The 25,141-nt window shown below is 38.8% G+C and overlaps 1 protein-coding gene across 15 annotated transcripts in view; it reads right to left on the minus strand.

Moving 5' to 3' along the window:
* The window catches only part of Ptprk (protein tyrosine phosphatase receptor type K), a 534,789-nt gene that overhangs the window by 408,630 nt on the left and 101,018 nt on the right, over positions 1-25,141 (minus strand). For all 15 annotated transcript variants that reach the window (XM_087911293.1, XM_087911268.1, XM_087911261.1 and 12 more), the window contains exon 2: positions 223-345. In XM_087911293.1, coding sequence (XP_087767419.1) covers positions 223-345 — 123 coding nt within the window. The remainder of the gene's footprint in view (positions 1-222; positions 346-25,141) is intronic.

A 25,141-nucleotide genomic window follows, 5' to 3' on the forward strand; every position in this document is an offset into this window, starting at 1 on the left:
AAGAAAGATGTAATAAGAATTCTTGAGAAATAGAGGAGATGTTATAGAACATTGTCAAGGAAGAGGTAAAGAGTATTTTAAGATTTTTAGATGTTACCAAAAGAATGAATAATAATAAATTAGATTTGAAGTACCAATAATAATAAATTAGATATAAAGTAAGAAAATATTGTTTAGTCTAAAACTATTCCCTGGACACTAAGTTAGGAGAATGTAGCTCACCTTGAGGCATTTCGGGGGGCAGGTAATGGGGTTCCTGCGCACTGACATGGACCCATTCAAAGTCATCATATAAATCCTGGTGGTAGTCACAGGCTCCTGGCCCATCATCAAAAGTACAGCCACCTAGAAAAAGAAGGGAGGAACATTATTACATTCTATTACATTCTACACACATTTTCTTCAGGTGAGGAAAGCACTGAAAAAGCAAATGCTAAGGGTGAAACATGTAATTACCATGACACGCATGATCTTAATCGTTAGGGATATTCTGTTGGCCACAACTCTTATTAAAAATTCAATACCAATAGAAACCTTAGTATATTCTACTGGACTGAGCCCCAAAAGGAGAGCTTAAACTTTGAAGCTTTCATATATATATAATATATATGAAAATATAATCACATATATATAATATGTGATTTTAGAAATAATTATATATTAATATATACCTTTTAAAATAATATATACCTGTTAAAAATAATATATATGTATAAACACATACATGCATACATTCATACACACACACACATATATTAACATGGGCCTGGTAATACACACCTTTAATCCCAGCACTCAGAAGGCAGAGGAGGCAAGTCTCCATGAGTTTGAGGCCAGCCTGGTCTACAGAGCGTGTTCCAGGACAGGCTCCAAAGCGACATAGAGAAACCCTGTCAAGAAAAGAAAAGAAAGAAAAGAAAAGAAAAGAAAAGAAAAGAAAAGAAAAGAAAAGAAAAGAAAAGAAAAGAAAAGAAAAGAAAGAAAAGAAAAGAAAAGACACACATACACACACACACAAAAGTTATATGTAATGAGTCTTTACTTCAATTTATAAAACTACAATCTAAATAGTTTTGACAGTTTTATTGCAGGGAGTTTGAAAACTTTCTTTGCAGCACAAGGTCAAAACAGTGAAGTTTGCATTTAAACCTTAACAATCCTGGATTTAGAAGATGTCTATGCTGTCTATTACAGGAAATCAAACATACAAGTTTACCGAGGTCTAAATAGTGCTGGAGGCCTGAGGTAGGCTATTCTGTACATTATTTATATTATTTTCAATCACAGTTTACAATTTTAAAGTAGGGGAAGTTGAAAGACAGTATGGATCAATTTAGTCTGTTCTCACATTCAGGCTTCCACTTTGCTTACTGGCCTGATTCATACAGAGTGAGTAGCCTTTCCCCTTTTACATGGGTCATCTTTTGGCCTCCCTGGCTTTACTTTCAGATGTGACTATATAGCAGGGGGAAAATGATTACATTTGCTTCTTGGCTCATCTACAAAGGGTACACAGGTCAACGTATAGGGTTTACTCAAATCGGGAAAATAAGTAGCCGGTATGCCTAATCTTGAAAGAAAATGGATTACGACTAATGAAAATCTAGCAGTGGTTTTAATGAGAAAAACCAATAACCTGCCTCCTTTCAAGTGGCTTATTTGCTTAGTTTCCATGGAGATCTCTGTGGAGAAACTTGGGGAATTCTAAGGCAGGCAGTAACAGCTAACAGGTGGTAAACCTCAGACCATTAAATTCGCCTCATTCTCCTAATCAAAAGTTTGTCACTTTGGCTGTGACCGAAAGACACGTCTCCAGCAATGACAAAGCGAAACTGCATCAACAACAAAACAGTAAAGGACAGAGAACTCCACAACCCCAAAACCTTTCTCAAAACCAGAGTACACTGGGTTCCTCGCATCTTTGCTCTGACTACAGTAATCCTCCACTATAACCCACAGCCCAACAGCTGGAACACCTAACATAGCCTTTTGAACATGCTAAAAGTGACCTTTGTTACACAGGCATTCATGAAAGATGACGTACTTTTCATTGAAAATTAACTTCACTTAGAATTAATTTAATTCATTTAAAACTTAATGAAAAAAGAAGTTGCTAGGAAATGCATTTTTACATTCCAAGGGGAAAAGTTTTTCTCACAAATAGAATTCACTATTACAGCCCCAAAAGACTTACTGCTTTACAATGTAGGCCTGAGAAGACCCCACTGCCCGTTATGTGCGTCTGGGCTCCCACTGTACATAAATTTAAACTATCTGTGGAAATCACATTGACTCATTTGGAAGACGAATGGCTGTAATTGCTGCCCCTCATAGACATGGTTAATTTTAGACTTCAGTGTTCAGATTAACAGGGGAAACAGCTCCACAGAAAAAGTGGGTCAACATTACTTATCACCGCTGTACCAGAAATGTATCATAGGGATCTTGAAATCATTAACTGATCAGCTTGACTTGAATGATAAGAAGACTCCTTGAAGATAATCTTCAAATTCTATTTTACAATAAGTTCTAATCCGAGAGGAACCACAGACCTATTTATTACATGGAAAGCATATTTATAAACCTGTGCTAGCACATTTTCACATTCGGTTTTGTAATGTGAGTTTCTGTCTCAAGATTAAGGACCAGTGAAGTGAAGACAAAGTGAAGAGGACAAGAAATAGAATTCAATAATAATAACTCTAGGCCAATGAATGAAACAGAATGATACATGTGGTAACAAGATCATCAGAATTCTAAAGAAACCAAAGGAATTGACTATGCTCGCTGAATCAGGTTGACTAAGTTACACCTAAGGAAGGAAGAATGCACTAGGTTAAAAAAAAAATGTGAGTAGCTCTCTCAAGAAGTGATGAGGGGCCGGGCGGTGGTGGCGCACGCCTTTAATCCCAGCACTCGGGAGGCAGAGCCAGGTGGATCCCTGTGAGTTCGAGGCCAGCCTGGTCTACAAGAGCTAGTTCCAGGACAGGCACCAAAAACTACAGAGAAACCCTGTCTCGAAAATAAAAAAATAAAAAAAAAAAAAGAAGTGATGAGGGATTCCTTCTGTATGCTGTGAATACCATTGGTTAATAAAGAAAATGGCTTGGCCTGATAGGGTAGAACTTAGGTAGGTGGAGAAAACTAAAATGAATGCTGGGAGAAAGGAAGCAGAGTCAGAGAGAAGCCATGTAGCCCCTCCAGAGACAAACGCTGGAACCTTGCAGTAGGCCACAAATCTCATGGTAAAATATAAAATACCGGAAATGGGTTAAAAACAGATGTAAGAGCTAGCTAGCAATACACTTAAGTGAATGGCCAAGAAGTGATTTAAACAATATAGTTTCTGTGTGATTATTTTGGGTCTGAGCTGCCGAACAGCCTGAACAACCAAGCGACTTCCCTACAACAAAGAAGTTCAACCCTACCTCTTGGGAATATACTCCCCTTTTCCTATGCTCCTCCATTCCCTTCTACCCTAAATATTTTTTAAACGTTTGTCTTAAAAAGGCTTGTTTTCTGAGCAATGGTGGCACATGCCTTTAATCCCAGCACTTGGAAGGCAGAGGCAGGGGGAATCTGAGAGATTCTGCTTTGTAGTGATCGGTGCGCATGCACCGATCGATTTATGACTGTCCTTTGCTTTACGACCATAAAAAGCTCTACACCAGAGCATGACTATAAAAAACTTCTACACCGGAACATGACATTCATGGCAACTTGAACTCATGGTTCCTGAGCCATAGTATGTGTCTCCAAATTAATTCACTCCTTTTGGAACAAGAACCATATTTTGTGTACACAGTTCTAATTCATAAACAAAAATACACCTAATAAGTCTTAAGTTTTGATCAGCTGCTGGAAGGAACAGCAAGCGGCAAACCTGAACTGGTAACGAAAGACAACATTCTGCTGTTGAAGAACTATCAAAGAGGTGGCACCTTCCTTCAGTTTCCAGTTATTCTGTCAGCTCCTAGTGATAAGGCAACAGCGGAAGCTGCAAGTCACCCCCAAGCAGAGAGGACGACGGTGCTTAACCCCAGAGGAGAAACACTCCTGAAGAACATCTCAGATGCTGATTCCTCTCCTCTGATCACTCAGGTAAGGGGTAGCTTCATCACAAGTGTCTGTTCACCTCGCTGTGAGCCACATAAGGAACTCTGTACCCAGGTTAGCATAACTGCTCTTCAGTAGAACGAGGACAACTTGTTATTATACCACTGAAGTGACACCCTGTCCCCAACAAGCTATGATTGCTGATAGTCCCTCTGGCAGGCATGGAGACTCATGGGTTCCGCTTGGAATGACTCTCGAGCATTTATTAAAGATCACGGCGTGTGCATGAGAGAACAGGGAATGGAGACGCTTGAAATGTGCGAGAAAAATGAGTTAGACTCAAACTGTTGTGAGGCTTAGAATGTGAGGGTGCTTGCTGCCAAGCCTGATGGCCTGACTTTAATTCAGCAAGTTTTATGAGAGGACAAAATCAACTCCCCAAATTTTTGTACACACATATCTCCATGTACACACAGACACACACACACACAAACACACGTACACACATGCAGGCACAAAAATAAATAAATAAATGTAAAAGAATCACTTTTCAGAACTCAAATTCTAACTTAAGTCAGAATTCTTTGTGCAAATTTTTTGTCTTTGTTTTCTTATATGGTTTTGACTCTGTTGTTGCTGCTGGTGTGTGTTTGTCTGACTGGTTAGTTTTGCTGGTGTTTTGAAATAAGGTCTCCTGTAGCCCAGGCTGACCTTGAACTCTGAATCCTCTCGCCTTCTTGTCCTCGATTCAGGGATTACAGACCCAAGTTAGCACACCCAGTGTCCCTGACCTGAAGGCTATAACCTTAGGAATAACGCTTGCTAAGCAAGTACCAGACTAAGCTACATCCTCAGCCATGAAGCCTAGCTTTTCAAAAATACTCAGGATCTGGTGACCTTAAACAAGTCTGAGGCAGGGGAAAAAATATATAAAGTCATTACCGACGGCCTAGACAGCTTGTTCCACATAATCTGTGAAAAGTGGGCTTTGAAAAGCCAATGTAGCAGAATCTTCCCCGTTCTGCCTTCCAGGGCACTGACCAATTTGTCATATCTTTACTGAGTATAAATGCAGGAAACAAACAGAATTGCCTCTCGTGGTTCTGACTGTTTCCAAAGCACAAGCTCCATTTAGCTATGGACATGGAAAACTTTCTCATTAGCTTAAAGAATGTGGGGAAACTATATTCCTTTAAAAGAGCGCATGGAAAATCATAGACTATGTTGGAAAATATGGCATCTTTAGTACAATTGTAAGATGATTCTCAAGAAAGTCAACCTTCGCCGGTTGTGAATTAAGCAATAACATAAACTTAGTTGGTATACCACTCCAAATGATGTTTCTTCATACTGGGACAAAAGAAAAACTGATACATAATAGAAATTTAAACCACAGACAGTATTAAATTAAACAAGATTTGAATAGTTCCTATTATTGTGTTAATTAGAAATTCCAATAAAAAGGTCTAGAGAAATGGTTCAGTGATTAAGAGCATTCACTGCTATGGCAAAGAATCCACCAAGGTCAGGGCACCCCTAGATGCCTACAACTCCAACTCCTGTGGGGTGCAATGTCTAAGGTTTCCACAGGCAGCTATGCTTATATGAATATACTCACACAGAGACACACAATTGAAATAACAAAAAACTAAATCTGGCTGGGCAGTGGTAGCACATGCCTTTAATCCCAGCACTCGGGAAGCAGAGGCAGGCGGATCTCTGTGAGTTTGAGGCCAGCCTGGTCTACAAGAGTTAGTTCCAGGACAGGCTCCTAAGTCACAAAGAAACCCTATTTCAAAAAACAAAACAAAAAAATTAAATCTGAAGAAAACACAACATAAAATCACAAGTATGAAATCAAAATGCCCAAAGAAGCCAGTATACCCCACCAAAATAATTCTAAAGAAGAAAAAAAACTTGCTACTCTAGACTGATGTTCAGGTTGATAGGAGCTAATCTTCATTCCCAGAAAAACATCTTATTGGGAAAAAAATAGAGAAATGGCTTTCAGATAATGTTCCTCTGAAAAATGCTGGAATGTCTTCATAGATTTTTGTTTCCTGTTAACTGCACACATCTGGGAATATTGGAAGTACAAAATGAGAATTGATGAACACAATCAATGCCCAGGTAGTGTGTGACTTTGTCAGCCCTAAAGATAGCAACACTTTTTCTTCATTTGATGTCTGAGAATTAAAACACGCACACTACACATATATACACTCACACAATTCAAATGCACATAAATAATTAGTGCCATTAAAATAAGATGAATGAATCATAAGTCATTCTAATTTAGTGCCACTGAAGACCTTAGTGGGGGGAAAACTTAGAAATTATGAATGAGAATTTTAAAGAAGATAATGAATCCAGACTTGGAGGAAAACCCTTCAGGCTGCTTGCAATTAATTAGTGTGCGAAAATATTATCTGAGTCTACCTACTTGCTAAGGAAAATGAACCCCTAACATGTTTTCTTTGAATTCAAAGCTATCATCTATGAATAAGGAGGAGTAATTCTTATTGATGAGAAAAGAACTCATTTCAAACACACTCATTGATTATCAAATTCTTTCTCCCTGGAGTTCCAGCTGTAACTGAAAGTACATGTTTAATATATATAATCCAATATTATGGAGATGGCAAGGCTTCTTATTTAAATTGTCTAGGATCCAAAGCAAATTTTATACTTTGACTGCATAACCATACTTCAATAAGACCGAATTAACCAGAATGGAGCAAGAAGCTCAATTACACACCCCTCCTTCTCTTCAATGAAGTAATATTCAAATAACATGCACCTCAATTAATTATACTTAAGCAATTTTAAGGACCTGACATACACTTTGGTGATTTAAGAGAGTATGCATCTAGACACAGCATGGAGTACATGCATAGCTTTGCTATTTTAATTTTCTGAGTTTCAATTCCCTCCCAAGTAATATCAACTCAATAATAACTATCATGAAATGGTGTGAGGATTAGTCAAAATTCTCACTAATAAAGCTACTTGCACTTCATAATTTTCTATAAAGTATACCCTGTCTATAACCCTGGACCATTTTTCAGTTTATACAGGGGCTATGCAGTTTTGACCCCACACAGATAATTAACAGCTAAATCCTAAATGAGAAGAAACATCTTTCAAATTAATTAGCCAGAAAGACAACGGGGAGGTTTCTATACAATCAGGTTTTCCCTGAACACGTATCATATATGTTTTCAAACAGGAATTGCACCCTTAAATCAGGAGTGACCAAAATCTATCTATGCAAAACCAGTTAGGAAACACTCCAGGTTCCATTTAATTTCTATTGCAATTACACAATTTCTTTTAACTGCAGCAAGAAAGCAGCCCAACAGAGAAAAGGGACTAACAAATGACATGGCTGCACTGGATAGCACGTGTCCTAAAGTAGATGGAAGTCTGGATATGGCCCATAGGCCGTTCACCAGCCCATGGCTTAGACTACTCTCATCTGCAATATTCTTAAAACTACTGCTAGAACTTAGCCTGGTTAAAAGCTTATTTTCTACATAAATCAAGATGGGAAACAGCAGGAAACTCAACTAGAGATGGAATGTGAAACCAATCCATCTGTCCTAAGTCAAACACTTAGAGTGCTAAGAGAAAGAGAAATATGAGTCTCATCACCCTAAATGTTTAGCCCCTTAGTACTACAGAAGAAATTGTACGGCATGACCTTGCATAGTCATGTGGACATGCACAAAATGGATAGATGGGTAGCCTACATCTATATGTGACTTCTTGTAACCTCACAATGAAGCTAACAGAGGATTCCATAGTGTTAGAAATCACTGTGGAGATGAAGAGTCTTATTAAAATGTAGTAGTGTAAGCCACTAATCACAGCATTTGAGGGATAGAGGCAGGAGGATTCAGGAGTCAACACCAGTCTTTGAGATGCATTGAGTTTGAGGTCAGCCTAGACTATATAAGATTCGCCCTCCAAATAACAAAAGGGAAGAATACATTCATAAAATATACCTCATAATAAAAAAATAATAATCACTCATGGTAACAGACCAAGATGTACCAAAGAGGAGCTAGAACAGTTTAAAGCACAGACCACTTGTACCCTGGTTCAGTTCTCAGCACCCACATGGTGTCTCACAACTTCCTGTATCCCCAGTCTTAGGAAAACTGAAGTCTTCTTCTGACTTCCTTGGACATCAGACATGCACATAGTATACACACATATATACATACAGCCAATCATCCATACACATAAAATAAAAACAAATAAATATTTAAGCAAAAGTAAGAAAGAGAGAAAGAGACAGAGAAAGAGGGGGGGGAGGGAGGGAAGGAGGGAGGGAGGGGAGGAAGGAAGGAGGGAGGAAGGAAGGAGGGAAGGAAAAACACCGAGGAAAGGCTGTGAATCCAGGGGGAAGGAAGGAAGGGAGGGAGGGAGGGAGGGAGGGAGGGAGGGAGGGAGGGAGGGAGGGAGGAAGGAAGGAGGGAAGGAAAAACACCGAGGAAAGGCTGTGAATCCAGGCACTACAAGCTGACCATACCAGAAAGCACCCAGTCCCACTCCATCCTTGACATTGGCCAGGAAGTGCCAGATATTCTCTAGAGGAAAAAAACTGAACTCGCAAATGTAAAAGTCACAAAAAGTCCTTTTTGATGCCATAAAAAGGAAAGCATCCATTGCTATGGGACAATGGTCTTGTACTCTGCAAAGATTTGTCACTTATATTGGATTAATAAAATGCTGATTGGCCAGTAGCCAGGCAGGAAGTATGAGTGGAGTGACCAGGTAGGAAGTATAGGTAGGGTGACCAGAACAGGAAAATTCTAGGAAGAGGCAAGGCTCAGTCTGCAGTCGTCACCCTGATGCAGAGGAAACAGGATGAGAATGCCTCATTGATAATGGTACCAAGCCATATGGCTAACACAGACAAGAATTATGGGTTAATGTAAGATGTAAGAGTTAATTAATAAGAAAACCTGAGCTAATAAGCCAACCAGTTTATAATTAATGTAGACCTCTGTGTGCTTCTTTGGGACAGAATGGCTGCGTGACTGGGCGGGAGAGAAAGCTCTGTCAACAATCCTTATTGGATATGATGATTAATACTACCAACATGAAAAACACAGAACCACCTAGAAGACAAACCTTTGAGAAAGTCTGTGAAGGACTTTCTATGCTAACTGAGGTAGGAAGACCCACCCTAAAAGTGGGCCACATCATGCTGTGAAATGGGATCAGAGCTTGAATAAAATAGAACACACAAAAAAGAGGTATTTGCCTCTCTGTTTTCTGTCAACAAATACAATATGACCAACTACCCCACACCCACACTGCAACACCCCATTTCCATGATGGAACGTCATCCCCTACCATGAAGCTAAAACGAACACTTCTCTTCTTAGGTTGCCTCTTATCTGGTACTGTGGTCACAGCAATCAGGAGAGTAACTAATACATCACATAGTTATAAAAGTCTGCCTGGTTAAGTAATTTCAACAAATAGTTGTATTTAAACAAGGTTAGTTAAGGTAAAAATTTTGTAAGGTAACTTTGCCTTGTCAGCTTGCAAGCTTCATGTTTCACCTCTCCCATAAGGTACACAAACAAGCAATGTTGGGTTTCAATAATTTTTTTAAATTTTTATTAAGATATAATTAGATAGATTCCCCTTCCCTTTCCTATCTCCAGGCCCTCCCATGCCCTCTCCTACCAACCCCTGCCACACCTCCCACTCTCAAACTGTTAGTCTCTTGTTCTTTACTATTCTTACATATAGGCAAAAACCACAAATACATAAAATGTAACCTGCTGAGTTGGCGGCATATAGCTTCAGGGCTAACCACATGGTATTAGATAGCCCTATTAGTGCATTCATCCTCAGGAGGGTCTAATTCTCCCTCTCAGCAATCACTAGTTTGTAGTTCTTTATCTAGAAGTAGAATCTCACAGACTTTGGGATCCTTAAAAACTAAAATAAAAACATTTTTGTAAATAACAGCAATTTTGTTCAGATGATATTTCCTTCTGCTGTCACGTTAACTGTGATGAGAAATGTTTTTTCTTTTTTTGCTAAGAACTCAAGTAAAAAAGCACACCCGAATTTCTTTTCCTATCTTTTAACTATCCCAGCAAAAACCCCAACCTTGGCACTTAGCGCTAGATACGCAATTTTAAGGAAACCACTGAACAACGTAATTGAGAATAAATGTAGTGAAAAATAAAATTCCCAACTGAAGCCGTGTTTACATTATGGCAAAACTGGAAGTCACCCAAGCTCAGATCTAAGCCTTTCTTTGTTCTGTTTGTCACGGTGAGTCACTGGTGGGCTTCACTTCACCCTCACATGGCATGGTCTGGCTCATTTCTGCAGTTGCTCCCAACCCCACTCAAGCATAGGTGATGGATCATTTTTCACGATGAAGCGAATACCGTGATAGGCTGAAGCCATGGGAAACAAAATTCCATGACCGAGACCTTCCAGCAGAAAGTTAAGGGCCTGTTTAGAATTTCAGATTTTAGATCAGACTGGAGAACTCATCTAAAATATGCCCCATCACATTTTTAAGGTTAACAATTCCCTTAAGACTTAAAATAAACCTTAGAAAATAACAATAAGATTTGAACGTAGTTTAGGCGATTAACATGCATCTCAAAAGAAAGTAAAGCACTGTTCTATGTTTTCATGAATATGGAACCCTTTTACTGTCAAATATCGTAATTTGATTAATGAACAAGTTATAAGTCAAAAATTTGAGTTTTCCACAGTTCTTTAAATGAATTCTTTTATGTTTTTGTGTCTGTATATATGTGAGTGCTGATACATACATACATCTCCAAACATATACATGTATAGAGATACACACATACATATATAGACAAACACACACGAAAACACACAAGTCTATGCACACCTGTGTGGGAGGTATTCATACCCAGCATATGTGGAGGCACAAGAGGATGTCCCCAGTCCTGATCTCACTCCTGACCTTATTCCTTTGAAGCAGTGTCTCAGCTGAACCTGTACTAGACTGACTACCAGCATGCCCTAGGAAACCAACCCCACCACAATGCTGGGGTTCCAGCAGAATGCAGTGCCACACCCACATTCTTATATGGGTGCTAGAGATCTGAACATGGGTCCTCAGGGTGGAGCAATAAGTGTTCTTAGCAAAGACACCATCTTAAAACATATTCTTTATAGTAAAGAGTTATGGCTTGCTGTGCCATTTTCTGAAGTTATAACAAGAAAATTGCATATCATAATCAGTTCAGCCAATACATCAGCTGATGTTAGATTCATTAGTTCACTCTCCACACCACTAAAGTCAGTCTGGCTTTCTACCAGGCCCAGAGCAAACAAGAGACTCACATAAGAAGTCTGGGTCACAATAACTTCCTCCTTAGTACTCTTTCAGAAATGAGTTAATATTTTGTCATGGGTATATGGTTATGGTTAATATTTTGTGAGACTGAAACATAAGATAAAAATTTTTCAAGTTGCAAAACACGGCTACAGAGAGACACTTACATGTCATTGGAAGCGAGAGGCCATTTCAACTTAACAGAATAAGGAAGATTTGTGTTAAATTAATCTTCACCAATATTCTGGTCTGCCTGGGTCTTCCTTTTTCTGGTTTCCATACCCCTGAAAAGGCAATTCTCCTTGAGTTTCCCATCTCGACTTTCACCAAGTACTTAGGAATTCTATAATCATTATTTGAAAGCTCTCCATATACCTGGTAACATTAGAAACTGAGTACACTGCAGACTGAAGTTAGGATGTGGGTTGGGAAAACATGGGCTGACATTCCCACGATTGTTCGAAGTACATGGGAAACTCACAATGTAAAATAAGTGATAATCTGGCAAAGGAGGAAAGAAAGTATGAGTTTACAGTTATACCCTTCCTTTTGAGGCTTTTATGAGTGATGATAAGCTCCATGAAGATCAGAGACAGAAGTCACCACTGACAGCTCCCTAGTAGACTTCCTAAGACATTCAAACTAACCACTTGACTCTGCCTTGACATAAAGACATGCAATTATGTTTTTTAAGTGATCTTAAATTATGTCTCAACAAACTTAAGAAAAAAATCTAATATTTACTACACATATAAGGAAATCTACAATATATATCATTTCACATGATAGGAAGACAGGGGGAAGGAACCTGTTGGTACGGAAAAGTTTTCTGTGAAATGAAGAATGAGTAATAGAAAGATGTTAACTGTCTTGTGTGGTAGTCCCTAGCAGATCCTCCAAGGACAGGAGCAAGAGAATCTTCACTGACTTGAAATATCATCTCACCTAATTGATGACTGGCTGATACAATATAATCCATTTAATCAATTTTCTCTCCAACAATTGTTCTAAAGCATTCCAACAAGTTAGAAAATTGATCAAATTGAGAAGTTTCCTGACAACAAGCAAACACCTTTCTTCTGGATGGGTTGTTGTTGTTGTTGTTTAATTTCCAATATAAGGGGAGAAGCTAGGAAATAAGATTTGAATAATAGATGAAAGGCAGAGACAGTGTGGAGGTGGCATTTGAAGTCTGGCATCCCTGTGCAGCGTGATGGCTTTCATGTCTCACTTCTCACCCAAAGCAAGAGCTCACTTCAGAATTTCAAATAATAAAGCAAATAAGAGTATATATTATTTCAGCGTGCTACTTTCAAGAACATCCTGGTGTGTAATTATGTTTATAAAACTACCTTAATTTATGTCTCAACAAATTTTAAAAATAAACTGATCTTTACTATCCATATGAGGAAAACAAAATAAGGGGTATGTACATGTCGTTTGCAAAAGGGCTGATCCGAGATTGAGATAACAGCAAAAATAACTAGCACTTTGTGTTTTGGATCCCTCAAATCCAACCATTTTCCCCCCATAAATATACCCTACATAAATATCCCCATGTATTCTGTCCTAAATTCTACCAATTAAGGTTGGAGCTACCAACTCCCTAAATTAAAATACAAATTTCAATGACACCCAAAGACAACAGGACTACCTTCAAACTTGAAGGGCAATGACAGCAAACTTGCTTGTGAAGATGTCCTCAAACTCTGGGCTCATTAAAAAATGAGTTATTATAAAAAAGGATAAGTCATGGGATGGGGGAAAGAAATGCACTCGGCACCAGCAATTGGTGAAGACAATACAGATGTTCGAAACCACACAGGAAGCCATGATTGCATGACCAACCGATGAGAGAATTAAAGCCAAATAAGAGTTATAGTAAGAGATCTTCAGGCACGCAGAAACAAAAGACAAGTAGCACAGGAACCAACAGCAGAAAAGCATCCAATCGTATCCAGAAGCTATTTAGGCTATTGAAAATAAACAGAGAAAAAATTGTTTATGAGAGGTAATATTTTATGTGAGTGGCAAACTGCTAGGCGGAAGTACAACAGCACCATCATATCAGCCAGAACCCAATGTATCTAAACAAAAACGGTTTGAAATATACCTTCCAGACATTCTGATACCTAACAGCATTACACATCTACTCTGTGGCTGTCTTTTGTCACTGGAGGTCTTATCTAAAGGTAGAACCAGAATGGAGACGGGATGAGAGTAAAATGGAGGAGTTATGTACTGACAGCATTTCTGTTGCTGATTCATCCGCACCAATACGCATACATCTGCACAAAATGTTTGGGTCACAACTGTGGCTATCTGGATCACTTCCTCCTAGCATTCACTAGGTACCTGATATTAGTAGACTATATGCTCCCAGAAGTAGAATTTCAATTAAAATAAGACACACTCTACTAGAAGATTCATATGTGCAACATATTGGGGGCTTCAGCAAATACCACTGAGTGTCAAATCCCATCCCAACCCTTCCTCTTATGTCCCTCTCAAGGCTCTGATTAATTTTATTCTTTAGTCTGGGTACTACGCTGGGTTGTTCATCCTGATAGAAATGATACACAAAAGAATATAGCATGAAAATCATATCAAACAAGAAATTAGCTGATATTCCAAGAAATGTGTTTCATTTTAGCTAAATGTATTCACTATTAATCAGAAGAAGGCTTGCTGGACTACAGAAAACCAGTGACAGAGACCCAGAGGCAACAGAACGGAAGAGACTTTGTGTGGAGGAGAAATAGTAGAGCTAAGGATGAAGAGTTTTCAGGGTCCAGAATGGGCGGAGACTCCTGAGACAGGTCCGAGATAGAAAAGGTAGTGGAGTTCTGAGTCATTCACTCGAAATACCAAAGTACTAATGGTCTGCTCATGGTAACCACAAATTGCATGAAGTTGTGTAACTTAAAGAACTTCCTGCAGGTGCACGGAAGGCAAGTAAGATGCCCTGTAATTCTCTTTTGTTTGTTTTTTGTTTTGACTACACAGGGTCTCTCTGTATATTCCTGGCTGTCTTAGGACTCACTACGTAGACCAGGCTGGCCTTGAACTCTATCTGCCTGCCTCTGACTCCTGGCAAACTGAGATTCAAATTCAATAGGTTTTACCACCAAACCATGATAGACCACCATATCTAAAAAGAAATATATAAGATTCGTAACCCACTTGTTGCTGTAGTCAAATCCACAAGCAACTGTACCCCAACAATAAGTATCAACCATTGATGGTAGTTTGCCAATCACCTTCTCCCTCTTCAGTAACCCAAAAGGACTGGCTGTTTCCTATTAAGATTTGTTTTGCAGGTACCATCTTAAGAATCAGATGAAAGGATGTGTTTTTGCTGGAGATGTTGATCATAACAGGATTATGTTTCAAACAAACACTGAAAGTCATTAAAAGTTGAGAATCTGTCAAGCGGTCATAAACCCCAGTATGGAAGCTTTGACAAAATTCAGCCCTATTTTAGAGGCTCTAGGAAAGACTACTGAATCTGGCTCAGGTTTGTTCCTTCTACTTGCAAAGGTGAGGTAAGAATTGTGTGAATCAATACGTAAAACTTTACAGTCCTATAAAACACAGGTGCAGAAGTCACAGGGGAAGGGAATAGCAGGCTGAGTAATTGGAGGTAGGCAAACTAACTTCCACTGGGCTGAGTCCAGGACTTCAATGGCAAAACTTCCTTTCCAGGCAAAGACTTAGAATGGCAACCACAACACCACCTCCAAAGTCAGGCAGATAAGAGTTACAAGGGCCTGACAAGGAACCAGGGACTCAGGCACAGCACGCATTGTCCAAGTTTCAATGCTACCTGCAGGAGTCAAATTTCAATGAGTCATGTTTTATGATTTAGCCATAAAATGGACTCAAATCCCATCATTTGCAGGAACATGGATGTAATGGAAAGACAGTACACGAAATGAAATGAGCCAGGAAGATAAAAAACAAATTCTGCAGGTTTTCGTTCACATGCCAAAGCTGATTTTGGGAAAATAGCATGTAGAGAACTGACCATTTGTGATCAGAAGAGAGGGGATGGAAGGAAGTCAGATAACATGGACCCAAACTCCGAGAGATGGGAGCAGCAGTGTGCTCTACCAGAATTCACAGCAATTTATTAGGTATTTTATTTTCAAAAAGAAAAGAAAATCAAGAGATTTACAAGATTCTCAATGAGTGTGTGCGTGTGCACATGCGCACACATGCACACACACACACACCCCACACAAAGTATTTAAGGAAAAGGAAATTCTGGTTGCCTTAATCTGATTATTATAGGTTATATTCAGATTATCATACTGTACTGCATAAATATGTATAAAATACTTAAAGACACAAAATGCATTCCCTTTGCTTCCGTAGAAAAAGACAGACTTTTATTTAGATGATATATTTGTTTAGTGAATAAGCATTTTGCTTCAATTTTCTGAAAATAAAATTCCTCTAATACTGGTAAGGAAAAGCACAATGTGGAGAGATGGGATGGGGTGGGAGAGAAGGGAAGGAATCTGAGTAAAGTACAAAGACACACACACACACACACACACACACGTGTATCACATATACATGACATCATAATAAGACCCATTACTTTGCACAATAAACAAAAAAAAGAAAAAACTGTAAAACACAAACAATCCATAATTATTCTTCTTGAGACAGGACATTCTTAATGTTTGATTCCCTGATTGAGAACACTTTAACTCAGCTCTCTGGTACACTCCCCTCTCCACCTATTGGCAGCTTCAAGCAAATATAAGCACCACGAATTACAATATGTGCCACTTGGAAAGTCATTTATAATTACAATCTTTAAGTGCATTAGAATTCACAAACAAAGCACAGAAAGTCTCTGTGGATCTCAAAGGAGATTAATGAAAATATTTGGTCAGAATACAAATGAAGTGTAAAGCCAACAGCTATTTTTAAAAGACCCAAAATATTTCACACATATAGGAAGCACTAAATGAGCAAGAGGGGTCTTTTCATTTCAAAGCACACATCCAGTCCCACCAGGCAGAGAGATTAAGTGCTAATATTTAGTCTAGAATTTCCTTTGAGCCTTGTCCATATCATATATCCTTGCTGTTTGCAGCTGATATTTAGGAAATCCACCATTTCTTTAGAAATACGCATTTGCCAAGCATTTCGTTAATGACCTAAATAAATACAATAATTCCACAGCCGATGTTATTGGAACTTCTAAGTACAAATTCATAATCACTAAATAAGGCTATTTTCTCCTTTCTGTGCATAATTACTCGAATCCATAAGAATTCCTAAGCAGTATGAGCGATGGCAGAACATAACATGTGCTATTTATTAGGGCACTTCCTATTAGCAGCAGTTAGTGGATTGCAAATTAGCTCCTCCATTCTTCTTTCATGCTCATTTCCATTAGGGCCTTGGACGTTTATTTACTTCTCTGCAAAGAAAGTGGTGGGCATTGCAGGAGAGCCACCTGCTTCTTCCAGAGGACATTCTTGAGATACCCTAAGAGCAGCGATGAAGGGGTAGAAGGTTCCAGAAAAGGTCACTTCTGCAGCCCAGATGCAAACAGTACCAGCACAACAGCAGGCAAAGGATGATACACAGCCAGTGACTACACAGTGGCTGTTGCGTTTTGGATGTTGTTGTAAGAGTTTATATGAAGTAACAAATTATTTTTTCATATTAAAAAGCATGGTTGAGGTTCGGGAGATCGCTCAATCAGTAACCTGCTGTGCTGTGCAAGCATGAGGACCCAAGTTCAAATCCCAGGACTCACATCAAAGCAGCAAAGTCCATGTTTGTGATTGCAGCACGAAGCAAGAGAGACAAGAGCATTTGTGGGTTTGTTCCAGGCCGGTGAGAGACCCTGCTTCAAAAAACAAGGTGGCTGAGCAAGGACACGAGAGGACCTCTCTGGTCATGACAAACAGATGCATACTTGAACACACATGCACACAGGGTGTATTGTCTAATATATTCCTATTTTACTCATTAAAAAACTATGAAGAAAACAATTCAACTTGCTGAAGGTCATTTTGATAGTAAGGCATCATGCCAGGGTCCAACTGCAAGCAAAGGCGACATTTCCAAACTCTTCTCAAAAGGCTCAAAATAAGCACCTGAAGCAGAAGATGAAACTGGAGGGGAAAGCCAACTGCAGGAGCAAGCCAGAACTGTAGACTTAACAGCAGACACCACCAGCCTTCCAGCAAGTGCGGGGAAGGTCTCTGAAGAAAGATATATTTTTGCACAAAGTAGGCTAATTTCCAGAGTTTCTTTTGGAAAGGTGAATTGCATGCTCCAAACACTTCCCCTGGGTGGAGAATGGCTTCTTTTTGGCCTGGGAACCTCCCTGACTTCTCAAGCACATGTGTTGGAAGTAAGTTGCTGGCACTAGTTACCCTATATGCCCTCCTCCTTGTTTAGTCTTTGGCAAGGTGGAGGGAGGCCAGTACTGGTCTTAGCAGCTGAGATTCAGCTGTCTGCTCTTCATGTGTGCACTAGGAATTCAGGCAGTCCTTGGGAGAGGTCATTTCCAAGCAAGGAATTTTCAGAAGAGCAAGCATATATGTGTCTCTTTCACTTAGCATCTCTTTGTGTAATAAATATTTTTAACCCAGTTTATTTGAACATCTACAACCACGCATTTGCTCCTCAGTAAAAGGCAATTATTGACTAGAAGCGGCAGTTTAAGATGCAACTGTATTTAAAACACCAGCATATTGCTGAAGCAGGACAAGACAACAACACTTGGGAATGACTTCTGACAGAGTTCGAAGCGAACATACAAAGATAAACAAAACATCAACAGCGTCTATCTGTCTGCAGAGTGGCTGAGAGGGACAACACAAAAAAAAAATATCTGCACATCCCCTTTCTCTACAAAGGCCACTCCAATAAAACTCAGCGCTCATATCAGTTCACCGACTTAAAAGAACTGAACATATGAAGAGCTGCAAAGGTTCTCAAGATTCCCTGGGCATAATCCTCCACCCTACATAGGAATGTCCTCTACAGTCCAGGGACAGGTGGCCTCTGTGCATCTGCTTCAGTGTTTCCTACCATCTTCAACTTAAAAAAGGGCAGGGTCTCTGTGATATCTGTGGTGTTTCTCCAGAGTGGCTTGGGAATCAATCACCCCACTCCTCCTATGGAATGTCAATGCAATTTGAGAAATCAGATCTCCCCCAACTCCTCCCTCCTTCGTGCCTGACTCCCAGCGCATTCAAAAGCAGAACAGGCTTTATTTAGCACAATGTGTGCACTCGGTTCTAACCAAAACCACAACCTAGGTTAGGAAGGTCACTTTGAATAAAAAAAAAAAAATGCCCATTTCTCTTACCTTGACCTAGTGATCCTGATTTTAAAGGAAATGATTAATAAAGGTTAATAAGTCACTAAAAGAAAAACAGAAACGACAAAGGTTGGGCTTCTGCTGTGTCATGAGCCATAACTGAGGAAACATGGAAGTAGGAACCATTCAGCTTATTGAAAAAGACAAAAGAGAAAAAATTCTTCCTGAAGCTTCCCAGCCCCTATATTATATTATGTTACAGGCTCACGGAAATCTCCACATTTTCTCCACATCTTAGAATTCAGTTTCAGAAGTAGGCTTGTCGTGTGGATTTTGCATGAGACAGAAACTATCCACATGTTCTCCACCTCTTCTAATTCAGTTTCAGAACTAGACACAAAGTGTAGATTTTTGCATGAGCCAGCTCTCTGTCTCTAGGTACCTCCTCATATCCGGGACTTTCTAAGGTCAATTGACTTTTCAGACTCACAGTGAATGATTGACGGGAGACGGCACTCCAGGGCCTCGTTTCCCGTAGTGTTTATTGTTCGACTTACCTCTACCATCCAATTTAATTTTCATAACTTTTTACTTGTATGCACAAATGGAATTTCCTTAGTGCAAAAAAAATTTTAAAGATAAAAGATATCATATGTCATTCATCTAATATTTTCTAAAGATGAATGGAAATCAGAGAGAAGAGGAATTGCTTTACCACTTAATATTAAAACCCTCATTGACTAAAGCAGATTAGTTCTTTTGCTGCCCTGTCCAGTGTGCTAAAGTAATAACACCATTTCTAAGCTTTTACTGGATGCTGAAATGAGAAAGCAAACACTTCAAAGAAAGATTAAATTTGTTAAAAGAAAGACAATATCCTAAGTGGTTTTGTCAAATCCCATATCACTGGCCTGGCAGTGCAGGGGGTTCTTTCATTTAATATTTACATTCAGTTGTTTAAAAAAAAAAAGTTGATTCTTGATACTACCTAATTTACTATCCAGAAATAAATTTCCATCTTTTGGGCATCATATGAAATGTTCGAAATTCTTTGAATATAATAAGGTAAATATTAACTTCACTTAAAACAAGAATACTGAATATCTCCTCAACTTACTGCTCAGAACATTAAAATCCAAGATGGTAGATCACATAGGTGGCTGAGTTGTCTATCTGATTACAAAGAATATCCAGGGTGCTGATACCAGCTTGAGGGGGATATGACTGGGACTATTTGTATGCATATAACTCAGGCATATGATCTAGGAAAGTTTCATCCAATCAAGGAAATGTGAAAATGGTAGTTGCTTGTTCTGTTGTTGTTTAGATGTTATGTGTGCATATTTTCTGCTTGTTTTTATTTTGGTTTTGTTGGTTTGGTTTTGGTGACATGTGTGTGTATTTCCTTGTTTTCTTTAAACAGGGACACTTTTCTCATTTATGTTTTCTGCTCACAGGACTCAAAGTTACCCAGTCTGAGAGAAAACAGAGATAGACAGCACTAGCTATTCTGAGTGTCACCTTCCAAGCCTCCTTAGTGACAACCTGACTTCTGCAGGGACAAATTAAATTTGTGAAATTAAAAGCAACAAGAGATTTTGCTCTAATTCTATCGATTCTTACTCTGTGGAAAATCCAGAGCAGGCTTCCTCTAAAAACATGGCTTGTACTCCATGGCTAGGGTCACAAGACGATTGTCCCAATTAAAGAAAGTTTTCACTTTCCATGTGGAGCTGTTAGTTTTTATTTTAATAAACACAAAAGAACTGTGCTCTTCTTGTGGAAAGTGCCACAAGAAATGCACAGCATGGAAGAACACCCAGAGCAGAGCGCATGGCTCCACCTCAAAGTCCTGGGTGGAGGTGACTCTTGATGATATCTAATCATCAAGTCCCCTCTTCTGGGGGCAGACTAATGTGGTGGTTCTCAACATAGAGGTGGTGACCCCCTCACCCCGTTTGGGCCAAAGGAGCTTTTGTTAGGGGTCACCTGAGACCTTCAGAAAACATTGATATTTACATACGATTCATAACAGAACCAAATTACAGTTATAAAGTAGCAATAAAAATAACTTTTGCAATTGAGGGTCACCACCACATTAGGAGCTGCATTAGAGGATCATGACATTGAGAACCAGGTGGTGGAGGAGCCTCTTGGAAAACAAAAGGAAAGAAGTCAACTCTGAGCCTGCAGTAACCTCCGGTTCCTTAACCCCCAGGGCCCTGTAAAAGAAAGACATGCCCTGTTCATTCACACAGTCACAGTAACCTACACAAACCAGCACATGCTTGGACCTTGTGACAAGCCTTTATGTCTAAGTAATCATTCAAATATGTGGTGAACATTTAATTCGTACAGATATGATATTTTAAAGGTAGGTTGTATTAAATTTGTAAGTGTTGGAATTAGATATTTGGGACTGGTAATATTTTTGCAAGTTACATTCAAATTTACTGCACTGAGTTGAGAGCAAGTATTTCAGCTTAATAAAATACTTAAACTCTACTACAGTATTCATTATGGCCTGACATCAACAAGGCTAGAAAAATATGGGCAAAAAATTACAGTATGAGAAATATATATATATATTTATATGCATACCATGTGCACAGTTAGCAACAGGATATGTGACTGATAGGTATTATACTTAAGTAAGTATTCAAAAAGATTTCACTGAAAATGCAATACCGTAAAGAAAGATTGCAGACCACCAGACACTGAAGTCAAGATGACTAAAATTTGAGGACAGTATTAAATTAGAAAGGGATCAGGTGTTAACACAAAAACCAAAGGGAAAAAAAATGCAGCTGAGTACAACCAACTCTCATGCATGCTAGGCTGAGTATCTGTGGGACAATGGTCTTGTACCCTGGAAAGATTTGTCACTTTTATTGGCTTAATAAAATGCTGTTTGCCTAGGCAGGAAGTAAAGGCGGGAGAACCAGAATAGGAGAATTCTGGGGAAAGAAAGGCTTAGTCTGCAATTGTCACCTACATACAGAGGAAACAATATAAGAATGACTCACTGATAAAAGGTACCGAGCCATGTGACTAACACAGACAAGAATTATGGGTTAATTTAAGATGCAAGAGTTAGCTAATAATAAGCCTGAGCTATTAGGCCAACCAGTTTATAATTAAAGTAGACCTCTGTGTGTTTCTTTGGGACTGAATGGCAGCAGAACAAAGCAGGACCAGCAGTGCTGTAATTAATAAAGTTTCTGTGTGATTATTCAGGTGGGAGTGGCCAGGTAATCGATGAGCAATTTCTGCCTACAAGTTTTTCTGGACATAAAGGTTAGGGACAGTAGTTAGAGTTGTATTTCTAAGACTCACCTGAGTGAGGTAAAGTTTAGTTTTCAGGGGACTACAAACAAGAATAAAGGTAACATCTAATTAACATTTGCAATAGTCTGGGAAAATCTGGTGTTGAAGGGTTGAACAAATCATGGTTTAAAACAAAATCTACTTTACAACAGCATAGATATCTCATAAAACACAGCAAAACTATTGAAGTGAAAGTAAATACTTTTCATCTAAAGGAGCTTACATATTCATTATATATTCAATATGGTATCCTTCAGAATTAGTAAAAGAATAGACTGTATGAATAGACAAAACCTTGCATGAACAAGCACACACTCCTGTATACAGATTAAAACACTAGCACAGAATTCTTTAACAATTTTGCTTTTTGGACTAATGGCATAATGAGCTTCTTTATAATTTTCTAATTCCTTCCATGAAGTCTCTTACCCTCAATTAAAGATGCCATGCCTTCTGAAGGAAGAACTTTTTTAAAAGTTAAATGAAAATGTTCACATCGTTTAGTAGATATTGACTAAGATGTACTTATAACAGATATGTATTTATATACACATAATATAAAACAACAAATGCATGCATATATATGTAAAATTTTCAGTCTTACACTATAGATATAAGCATGCTGAAGTATAAAACAAAGTTGAATTTATTTAAGATTCACATTCACCACTTTTACAAAGTACTCCATTTTTCTTCTTAGGAGAATGATCATACTACCAAGTGTGCAGGATCAAAGATACCTGCTATATACATATGAGGTTAAATAGTATGGAAGTTAAAAATGCAAGGATAAAATGAACCATTATAAAGGTCATACACAGGTGGATGAGAAAGTCAAATATAATTTTAAAAAACTCCTTCTGGATTATGCAGTTCTTGAAACATCCTTATTCAAGGAGATCCTATTAATATCAACAGCTCCAAAGAGAAGTTTGTGCAGTGTTTACACATAGAAAAAATGTCAGGGTTAGTAATGAAATTCAAAATACAATAATGTTCTAATGGAAAGCAAGGGAGTCATTTAATAATATTAGCAGGTGAACATCATTTCAGTATAAGAGAACTAATTTGCTGATATATCACCGGAGTTTATTTCTGAGCCAATCACTATTACAAACTATGTGACTACATGAACAAACACTTAACAATTAGACAATAAATTTAGCCTTCCATCTTAATTTGCTTAATTACAAGGAAACGTCTCTGATCATAATAGTAACTGGTGGTTCCATCGCCCTTCTTTGCATTTCCCACCCCTAATAATACCACAGCGAAATTCAAAGAGGGACCTCTGTTTCCTGAAGAACCATCAACAGGATTCCTCAGTGAATCTCGTCAACATGATGTCATTGTTTAGGCCTAAAGTGCTCCCTTACAGATATGCAAGTTTTAACATTTAGTCCCCATTAGGTAGCAGTAGTTTCAGACACTGTGAAGACTTTAGAAAGTGGACCCATGCAAGAGGATGTAAATCTCTGGGGTGTGTCCCCTCTGTTTCCTGATCCAATCAAGCTCCTCCACATCCACCCAATCCACCCCCACCAGCCAGCACACCTTCCTTGCAATGATGGACTTCATCCTTGAACCATGAGCCAAAAACAAACAAACAAACAAACAAAAACCCTCCTTTAAGTGGCTGCTTGTCAGGGAGAGAAAAGCAATGAATACAACTGTGTTAGAAAAGAGCAAAGGGACGTATTCACTTCCAACCTCCAGTAAAAGTCTTAGCGCTCCTTGTTCATATGCTCTCTCACACCTCACTGCCGACAGAAAATGCCACATTCTTCCTCCTCATACCCAGAGATGGAAGGAAACACAGAAAGGCAAAAAGTCATGGCACAAGGAGATTTGCCTGGTTTTCAATTAAGACTATTTTTTTTTCTTAAGACAGGATTTCTCTGTGTGCCCCTGGCTGTTCTGGAGTTCTCTCTGTAGACTGGGTTGACCTCAAACTCACAGAGATCTGCCTGCCCTTGCTTCCTGAGTGTTGGGATTAAAGGATTGTGCCACCATCATCCAGCCTCAACTAAGAAGTCTGAAAAGAAAAGATGAATGCCAACATTCTTTAATATGCTATATCTTAACAAAGAATAAAGTATATCTTTACCGAGTCTAGCAAGCATGACTTTTGTTTATTATGAAGTTATGGATGTGAAAAACCTACTTGGTGCTATTTTTTAACATGATAGTTAATTACAATGCCCTCTACCCAAAATTTCAAATACTTTAAATAAAAACTTTTATTTGAAAACATGCAGTTTGAACAAGAGACCACAGTCCTCATTAAAAACTTGTTTGTGTCGTATTCCATGTAAGACAAGTCATGTCTACTATGGCCATGACCTCAACCATCCCTTCAATTCCAAAATACCTGTAAAACCAAGCAGTGAGATGGAACTGATTTGAACAAATCACTTCTCTACAAAGTTCTGAGGTACGAACAGGGTGTGTTTAATGGAGTAACTAGTGAAATGACCTTCTCCCTTCCAACATTCTCTTTACCCATGCCTGACTTTTCAGCCTATTCCAAAGCAATTCTGCACTATAGTCTCCCACCTCCGTTTGCAAAGCATTTTATCATTACTATCAAACCACAGCACAACTCCAACATACTCTGTCAATCCCTTAAGAGCTCTTTCCTCATCCTCTGCTGAAAATCATGGAGAAAATATGAAAGTAATGAAGGAATATGCAAATGTCGACCAGTAAGCATCCAGTGGTCCAAGATGACCTGGAAGCCGGAGCACCAGGGCTGTTGGCTTCACAATCCTATTACAGGCTGTTCAAAGAACTCTGAGGAAAATAACTGAGTAGGGGCCATTATCTGAAACATTGGGACTTGGTCTAAAGAGTGAATCTATTAGACTAAATTAAGACCAAGTGGAGTATGAAGAATAAAAGCAGGAATTGTGCTTTCAAATGATGGAAGAAGGAGACACAGCATGGTGGTCCCGGTATGGAACCCCTACACCTACAGCCAGGGGTTCCGAGGGGAACAAGTGTTTTGAGGAAATTTAAGCCTACAACCCTTTCTCACATTGAATTTCTAACGTCTACAAAAATGATGAGAAGAGTATCTGTTGTCCTTCATCTAAAAGCAA

Source organism: Myodes glareolus, chromosome 1 (genome assembly GCF_982192425.1).
Source record: "Myodes glareolus chromosome 1, mMyoGla1.1, whole genome shotgun sequence".
In the NCBI taxonomy this organism is placed as follows: Eukaryota; Metazoa; Chordata; class Mammalia; order Rodentia; family Cricetidae; genus Myodes; species Myodes glareolus.